General features: G+C 32.0%; 1 protein-coding gene across 1 annotated transcript; it reads left to right on the top strand.

Moving 5' to 3' along the window:
- The first annotated feature begins 424 nt into the window (after window positions 1–424).
- On the top strand, window positions 425–6,501 carry LOC109795671 (DHHC-type zinc finger family protein). The gene is made up of 7 exons (XM_020355164.3): window positions 425–1,153; window positions 3,042–3,134; window positions 3,217–3,318; window positions 3,959–4,036; window positions 4,108–4,206; window positions 4,296–4,391; window positions 5,799–6,501. Exons 1-7 carry the CDS (start codon window positions 863–865, stop codon window positions 5,904–5,906), a joined length of 867 nt encoding a protein of 288 aa, XP_020210753.1. The 5' UTR covers window positions 425–862; the 3' UTR covers window positions 5,907–6,501.
- Window positions 6,502–9,413: the final 2,912 nt, after the last annotated feature.

Genomic DNA, 9,413 nt, shown 5'->3' with positions numbered 1-9,413 from the left:
ACTTATTTCTAAATTTTAAATTATTTTTCTCTGTTTTAATATTAATAAATTAGCACTATCATGAAGTAAAAACACACTTCCTATAAAGAGAATAATTATTATTAAATAATTTTTAAATTTTATAAAAAATTATAAATTTCATCTAATATATTAATATGAGATATCGACTTATTTCATTAATAATTAACTTTTATTAAAAAATTATATAATTATCTTTAGTGAAATTTCTTCAAAATCAATTTATATATATATATATATATATATACAAACTTAAATTTAAGATTTTTATTTATAAAGATGAATTAAAATATCACTAAAATAAAAAATTTGTTGGCAGATATATTCTATATTGCTTGTGGTAGTCGATTATTTTGTTTGTTTGTTATCCTCCAGTACGGGGAACCCTTCTTGTTTTCTTCTTCCTTTCTTGCAATTCCTCTCCCAACTTCTCACTTCTTCCTCCCTCTTTCTCCTCCTTCCAGAAAACAGAATTCACAAAAAAAAAAAAAAAAAAATTTAAATAATAGTAAATTAATAAAACAAGAGCGAGAGAGAAAGTTAAGAGGAATATTGCACATAATTAAGAATAATATGGAAAATGAGCAGTAATCTAATTATAATTAAACAGTTAATAACTAACCAACCACAGTGAAATAGGAATTAAAGAGGCACCCCCGAAAGTAATGTCTGAGCGCGTATATAGGCGAGCGTGGAAAGAGTAAAATTAAAGGCAACAAGAAGGAACGAGGATCTTCGAAGTTCGAACGCACTGACCCAGCGTCCTCTCTTTTTCCGCATTCCCGGAGACGCCGTCGTTTCGCCAGCGCCGGCGCCTCCTCCTCCTCCTCCTCCTCACTCCGACATGGCCTCCGCCGACAAAACGAAGCCCTCCTCCGCGCTCTCGCTCCCCGTCAGCGTCGTCGTTTTGGGCATCGCCTTCATTTACGTCTCCACCGTCTTCGTCTTCATCGACCGTTGGTTCGGCCTCCTCTCCTCCCCTGGCATCATGAACGCCGCCGCCTTCACCGCCCTCGCCGCCGCCTGCGCCCTCACCTACCGCGCCGCCATTCTCACGGATCCGGGTCGGGTCCCCTCCACCTACGCCCCCGACGTCGAAGACGTCCACAGCCCCGTCCACGAGATCAAACGCAAGGTCGCCCCCTCGCTTCTCCGTCGTTTCAGGCTTCTTCTGTCGTTCATTGCTCTCGCTTTTTTAATTCTCTTGCGTAGTAAGGGTTTGTTGTTTCGTTGTGAAGCGTACTCATTTTTTATTTATTTATAGAAATTACAATGACGGTACAGAGTTCGCGGTTTGATTGATTGCGTTGAATTGAATCTGTTGGCGTGTGTTACAAGACTAGGGTTTGAGGACATTTGGTATTTGTTGGAGAGTTTAGAGTTTGGACACGTGCAAAGAGGGTCTTGGGAGATGCAAGTGAGTTGAATAGGTTGAATTGTTTTTTAGTGTTGTGAAGAGGAGAGGGAGGCTAAAAAGGGCATTGAAGGAAGTGGTTATTATGAGGGATATTGTGGTAAATGACATTGCTGAATCTAATGAGTTGGTTATTTCTCCTTGTTGGTTTTAGTTGGAGAGTTGAGTGATTTTCAAATTTTTTTGCATCCATTGTGTTTGTATGAGGGTTTTGATGGATGTTGCGGCCAATGCGAGGGGTTATCTGATAGAGGTTATGGTTATGGTTTTTCATGATTGGAAGTGCAAGGTTTTTCTGAACTTCAGCCATGTTGTTGTAATTGTAGTAATTTTGTGTATGAAAAAGCTTATTAGTGCAGTTGTGGTGGTTTGTCGATGTCTGGAATCAATGTTATTCCTAATCAGCTGTGACTATTAGGATGGAAAGAAAATTGATTTCAAGATGGTTTGATTGGCTAGGAACTAAAATTTGTAGTCCTTTTTCTTATAAACTGATTGTTTAGCAGGATAAGCATTTTTTCTCTCTTTCCTTTTGGTATTTAATTTCCTAGTTGTTAAATGCTTAAGCTATGGTGCTTGTTCATTGTCTTGGATACTGTATACTGGCATTATCATTAGAAGTACGCTGGCTTTGCTAGAATATAACATATCAAAACCTTTTCTTTTTAAAGTAGACTATAACATGTATGGCTGTCTTACTTTGAATGAGATGTTCTTTTGTTATTGATCACAATCTCATTGGCATATTTTTCACATTTGTATGTGAAGCATATTTTGTTCATTTCGGTCATTGACATTTCACTTATGTTTTGATGCTCTGGTCTGAGTTTGAATCTTCTGGTTCTATTTGTCTCTAGCCTGAGTAGTTGGGGCTTACATCTCCTGGGTTGTTGAATTTGTGTTATACAATTATCCTGGTCAAGGATTTAAAATGTGCACCCACATCTCATGATGTAGACACGCTATATTTGCTGCGGTTCTGGACCACATTAGTTGCAGTCACAATTGAGTATTGACCCACATCAACCTGCAAGCAACAGATGCACCACAACCTGGGTTTAATACCCTAATCTTGATTATGTGCAAGTTGCTTAATGGCCCTTTTCAGATACCTACTTTCTCTTCACTTCTCAAATTAGAAAAGGGATCTTCTAGAGTCATATTCAGTCAGAAGTTGATAGTTTTGCTTCCATGCTATGCTGATTAAAAATCACTTGTATCCTTTATTCAGTCAAGTATGAGGTATCTATAGAATTTCATGGTTTTTATGTGGGCATATGCTTTGGATTTTTGTCCCAGCCTTGTTGAGTTGTTGTCATTCTGTCTGTCTTCTTTTTTATGATCAATGCACTTATAAACTGTATGGAACTTGTGGAGTTCTTGATGCTTAGGTTCTTCTGGGTTCTTTAGTATTTGTATGCTCAAATTGTTGTATGTCATATTATAATGAGATGGCTTCTTTTATTTAACAATTTATTTGAACTAATCACTTGACATAAAAGGATGTATTCTGATCTGCTAAAGATTCCCATAAATGTTTGATTGTCTGTTGATATTGAGCATTATGAAAATTAACTTTCATGCAATGTTTCTTTGGATCTGCAAGCAGGGTGGAGATCTGCGATATTGCCAAAAGTGTTCTCACTATAAACCTCCCCGTGCACATCATTGCCGGGTTTGTAAAAGATGTGTTCTACGAATGGTATGCATGATCTAAATTATCAATCAAGGTTTATATTGGATTTTCATTATAATGACAAAATCTGTTGTCTTTTGGTTGTAAGGATCATCATTGCATTTGGATAAATAACTGCGTTGGTCTAGCAAACTATAAAGTCTTCTTCATTTCTGTCTTGTATGCTGTAATTGCCTGCATCTACTCCCTGGTATGTTTGAATTTTTATCATTATCAGCATGGGTTGTCTTTTACTATGATTTCCCTAGTAGTGCATGTTTGGAATCACTTTTTTTTTTTTTTTTTTTTTTTTTCTTTCAAAAGCTCACCTAAAAAACTTCCAAAGAAGCAATTACACTTTTTTGCCTGATTTAATTTTTTATTTTTGTTGGGGATCCCATATCAGCTTGTGATATGACCAAAGCAGTGGATATAAGTGGAGAACACTATCACCTTACAAACTATTTTGTGGGGTTGAGTTAGTAGTTAGGTCTAAACTCATATTCTAAGATGATATCAAAGCTTATCTTAACAATTGTTAGGCCTATTGGATTATTATCAGACCAGACCACCACTCATATATGTCTTGTTTTGCAAACTTGATATTCAAATTGTTCAGTGCTCAATGAGAAAGAATGTGTTGGAGATGTTACATTGACTAGTGATATAACCAAAGTAGTGTATATAAGTAAGAGATAAATCTCACCTCACAAGTCAGTTTTTTGAAGTTGAGTTAGGTTCAAATCCATATTCTAAGAATTTATTTCTGCATGTCATAACAGGGTGCTAGATTTGATGGTTCTGCTTGTGTTGACAATCTTTTTTGTTTTCTATATCACTTAACTTTGTAGGTCTTACTTGTGGGTAGTCTAACTTATGATGGCTCACAAGATGAAGAGAAAAATGGAAGCTCTTTCCGAACTGTATATGTAAGTTCTATTGAAAACAACTATGTATTCAACAATTTGTTTTCTCTTGATTTTTTTCTTTCCTTTTGCAGGTTCTTTCTGGACTGTTGCTGTTCCCCTTATCCATAGGATTATGTGTGCTTTTAGGGTGCCATATCTATTTCATCCTACATAACAAGACAACAATAGAGGTTATTACCAACTGATTTTATGTTCAAAACTGTTAGTTTATCTGACCGGATTTTTATCAACTTTCTGAATTGAACAATTGTATTAGCAGTATCATGAAGGAGTGAGAGCTTTGTGGCTTGCAGAGAAAGGTGGGAGTATCTATAAACATCCCTACGACCTTGGCCCGTATGAGAATTTGACATCTGTAAGAACTGAAAACTACAATGCAGCATCCTTTTTTTTTTGTTTTCAATTTCTTTCCTTGTTTTATTCCCACCTTCCTTTGTTTTTTTCCTTTCCATTAGGTTCATTTTCTTTCTCCACTTGCTTTATCTTGATCATATGAAGGTTCAGATTTAATTTTGAGAAATAATCACTTAGCTTATAAACTAGCGAAAAGCTGACAAAGATCAGGGACTGTTTCTTTAAAGTAAATTGAACCATTGAATTATGGTTTAACATGTTTTACTGATTACCCAAGCCACTACTGTGGCCTACGGGGTAGGGTTGAATATGGCAATAATTGACAGTTGTTGCTTTTGACATTTTGAAATAGGACAGAATCATAACTAGTGTCACAAGTATTCTGTTTAATGTGTTATTTCTGTTGGCATAGATAATATGATATGATATATGTATTTACTTTTACTGACTATAGCATTGCATTTCTTTCGGGTTAATAGGAAATGTATGTTTTAAATATTGCCTCTTTATGGTGTTAACTGTAAAGGAACTTAAGCTATTATATATATATATATATATAGATGATGATCTAAACTTCTAGCATTGATATCCAGAATTTATTACAGATTGAACTGTTTTATTTCCTACGGTTGTTGCCTAATATATTGTTTTTGAAATATATAAAACTTCCTTTTCTTTGTGTTTGGAGCCAATTTATTCATCATTAATTTCAGTTTATCATCCTCTGCTGACATAAAATTATTCTTTAGTTTTTCACCAAAATCAACTTGTCTAAATGGTTTGTAAGTTGTTTTTCTAGCACCTTGTTCCATTTAAAAATTAGTGTAGGGATGGACCCTGGCTCAATGACGATACAAAGACACAGCTCCATTCTTACCATATGCCGTAATTTAACTTTTTAATAGAAGAAAAGTGGCTGTAATGATATATGCCAATGACCTACTCTCTAAATCCTAGGCTGTTTGGTGAAGACTCGTGGAGGGTTTTGTATCTAACAGTGTTTTTAAATTGCATTCCTCAACTGCTTTTTGTGGTTTGAGGTTTCTGCAACTGATATTTTATTGTAATTGTTCTTTTACGAACTATTTTACACAATTTTAATGCCATTTAAGTTTTATGGTTATTGAATTTTATACCACTTAAGTGCCTCCGATAATGTGGAACTATATATTATACTTGCCGATACTCGAATGCTCTAATCAAAGGTGATAATTATAGATGATGCGGTGTGTTTATAGGTGAATAAATTTGTTTGATTGTCTTCATTGAGTGAATTCATCAGTAATTGGAATTCGGAATGCTCACACCACCTCTCTTCCCCTTTTATTGTATTTTCATTTTTCGCTAAAACAAAAATAGAAGCTTCATCTATAAAGTATGGGCTTGAGTTTCTGTCTAATTGCTGCAGGTTTTGGGGCCAAATATCCTTAGATGGCTGTGGCCTACGGGAAACCACATGGGTTCTGGACTTAAGTACCGCACCATCTTCGATCAAGGTGCTTCGACCCCCAAATGAGGTTTTGGCATTGCTTCGCAGCGATTATTCACTCATTTGTATTGTTATTCATATTAACCCTTGTGATGAATGATTGATTGATTGATGGCAATGCTAAATGACCGGTGTTGTGCTATCTCTAGTCCAACATATAAAGTATATGCTTTCTTATTGTCGATCACCCACAATTGCTGAAGTGTAGGGGTCACGAGCTGTTTGCTGCGTATAACTGAAGAAATTGACTTCAAAAAGTGTATGCCCGTGTGGATATTGATAATGGTCACTTTTTTTCTACCTCCATTTTCTTTATTTTTTTATTTTTTTAATTTTTGCCCATTTGTTAGGCACAGAATAGGATTTCTTTCTTGCATTCCCCTTCTTCCGGTCTTGTTAGGGTCTGGATGATGTGGGGTTACAGCTGTAGAGTTCTGCTGATAAACCTACTGTACAAATAGAAATTCTGAAACCGGCTCATCAAAGAAGTGCGTCAAGGGATGGCTTAACCTATGTAAAAGTTGTACTTCTGTATTCTAGAACTGTATTTTCTGTATCTTCGATGAAATAATATTTGTATTAACCATTTTTTCATTACATGTATTATACATTTTTTTTCCTATTGATAGTAATACAGTCTTCACAATTTTTGTCAGCTAGTTTGTATCACGTGGGAGGGTTATGATTCTTATGAACTGGATTTGTAGTGTTTGTTTTACATGGATACGGAATTCCAAAGCTTTGTTGAATGGAAAAGCTATCGCACACAGCTTTTCGGTTCAAAGGAGAAAAATGAGAAAACAAACATGCCTTTTATCCTTGCCCTCTGAGGGGTGGTTACGACATTGTGTATCTAAGAATACAACCTTCTTAGCACATGTTAATTGTATAGCGATTGTTCGACATTGTTAGATTTAGTATTCGTAATTTGTGTCAGATTCGATGTTAACAATCTAAATGTTTTGCTTTCATATCTGAATCATTTGTTTGGAGGATGAAGAACATCTTCCATTTGCTTCTAATACTGTGGCAATTAATGATTCAGCTGTCGTATTACATTGAGCATGGTACTAGCAAAATAATAAACATGAGATTTAGTATTAGATAATGCCATCACTTCCAGGGATTTCTGTTTTGCAATTTTTTCCTCTTTAAAAAAGGACAGCTTGGGTTCTGGAAATTAGTTGGAATTGTTTTGGTCCTCGTTTCTGTGAACCAGCGATGGTTTTTTCATCCTTGCGTTTATTTGTTCCTTTTTTCTTTCTCATGCAAAACATAAGTTGGTTAAAAATTAATATATAAAAGGCATGTTTTAAAGTTTATTTTGAATTTAAGTAAAACTAATGTGGAGTTGCCGAATATATTTGAGATGTATAATCTGAATTATAGATTCTTACTAAAATAAATTTTAATAGAAAATGCGAGAATTAGTATTTTCAGTTTAAAACAAGAAGGCATTAAAATCGTTTTTACCATATTATACTTCTAGTTAAAGTCATTATTTTTTATTCAATAATTATCTTAAAGTAGATAATAAAAGATTAGAGATATCATGTGGTAACATGATATTATAGACAATTGTAGACATCATTTTAGATTATTAATTAATCCTTAAAAGAGTGTTAGTAACACATTCTTTATTACACACATTTTCACATAATCTTATTCGTTAAAATTTGTTAAAAATTATAAAATTAAGAGAGAATCATTAAATGAAACTTACTAAATTTTGTATTTTTCAATAAATTTTAACTAATTAGAGTGTGCTTTTTAAAAAAATTTGTTAAAGAATATGTTAAAGAGTGTGTTATTAGCATTTTTTCTAATCCTTTAATAAAAAATAAATATATAGTTAAAATGGATCACATAATAGGGACTAAAAGTAGTGATTCCAAATTTTAGAAGGATAGAAAATAGAAGATTTTTTAAATAGATCAAAAGATCGATTTAAAGGAACATTTCTCTTAAGTCGCTTTATTGTTATTTAATTTTAACAAAATTTGATATATATATTCAATGTAATACAAAGTTTTTATCTAACAATGGATTTTGAGAAAATTCCTATAAATTGAAAGTTATTGAATGATATAATAGTTATAAATGTTACACTAGTATAATTTGATATATATAAGAGGAATTCACTCGCTCCATTTAATAATTTATGTTCTATATTAAATTTTAACAATCCAACTGTTATATTAAAAGTTTTTAATGCATATATCAAGTCTGTGATTTTTTTTTTAAATTTAAAAATTATTTGATACTTTGTTTCATCAATTCAAATTGATGGATAATCATAAAAATATTTTATATATTAATTTAAATTAATAAAGTAGATTATATATATATATATATATAAAGAGGAGAGATCCATTTACTTTAGGAGTAAGTCTGGTAGACTTACTCCGTTTAATAACTCATGTTCTATATCAAATTTCAACGATCCAATGGTTGAATTTAAAATTCTTAATGCATAGATCAAGTCTACAAATTTTTTAAAATTTAAAAATCATTTGATACTTCATTTCATTAATTCAAATTAACGGATAATCATAAAATCTTATACATTGATTTGAACTAATGAAATAAAGTATCAAATGATTTTTGAATATTTTTTAAAATTTACAGGTTTGATCTATGCATTAAGAACTTTAAATTCAACGGTTGGATCGTTGAAATTTGATATAGAACATGAGTTATTAAACGGATTCCTCCTCATATATAAATATAACTAATTTTGAAATATTTTTCAATTAGTTAATTTTTGATTTTTCATTGATCAACTAAATTATTTAAGATAATCTCATGCTAGATTATTAGAATTTTACCATCAACTATTTACAAAAACAAAATATTAAGTTTTATTTATTTCTTTTTTTAAAATTTTCCTATAGTAAATAGTTATTACTAAGTTTTATGGAGATAGTAAATAATTATTACAAAGTAACATGTTAAAAATATCCTAAATAATTAAAATAATGTATCAAATCAATCAAACAACATGCTAAATCATTTAATTTTATTTATTTGGTTGATTAAATTCAGTTAATTAATTTTCACAAAATATGTTCAAATTGATATAATAAAAATGTGTAAACTATATTAAAAATTTAGATTTAATTAGTTCAAGTCTTTAGATTCGTGTGCCAACAACACCGACAAATTCTAATCTTATTATCTATACATATTATAAAGGGGATATTCGAGTATATAACCGCTTTTGGTCTCCACTTTTTAATGACCATTATATTCCTCAAATATATATATATAAAAAATTTAGTAGACCATTATACCTTTTAAATTATATAAAAAAAATTATATATTTTTTAAATAACTACATACAACTTTCTAATATGTTGTCTGTGTGTAATTATTAGAGACATAAAGTGTCTCAACCCCTTTTATCTTAACAAATATCATTTTGATCAGTGGTGAGGTCTGGGAAGGGATTGAAATAGTAAGCATGATATCCAAAGTTATAATATGACTGGCTAAATTATTTTGATTTCATCCTATCATTAAATAAGGAGACGG

Source organism: Cajanus cajan, chromosome 3, assembly GCF_000230855.2.
Source record: "Cajanus cajan strain Asha chromosome 3, NIPB_CcT2T_4, whole genome shotgun sequence".
Taxonomy (NCBI): Eukaryota; Viridiplantae; Streptophyta; class Magnoliopsida; order Fabales; family Fabaceae; genus Cajanus; species Cajanus cajan.
Note: the sequence above shows the minus strand (reverse complement) of the source record. Positions and strands in the feature narration are given on the sequence as shown.

Bases quoted from the DNA above. Each gene is read 5' to 3' on its own strand.
- LOC109795671 (XM_020355164.3), top strand. From the start codon at position 863: ATGGCCTCCGCCGACAAAACGAAGCCCTCCTCCGCGCTCTCGCTCCCC. The intron at 1,154-3,041 runs GTCGCCCCCTCG...ATCTGCAAGCAG, and splicing joins TCCACGAGATCAAACGCAAG to GGTGGAGATCTGCGATATTG. The intron at 4,037-4,107 runs GTAAGTTCTATT...TTCCTTTTGCAG, and splicing joins GCTCTTTCCGAACTGTATAT to GTTCTTTCTGGACTGTTGCT.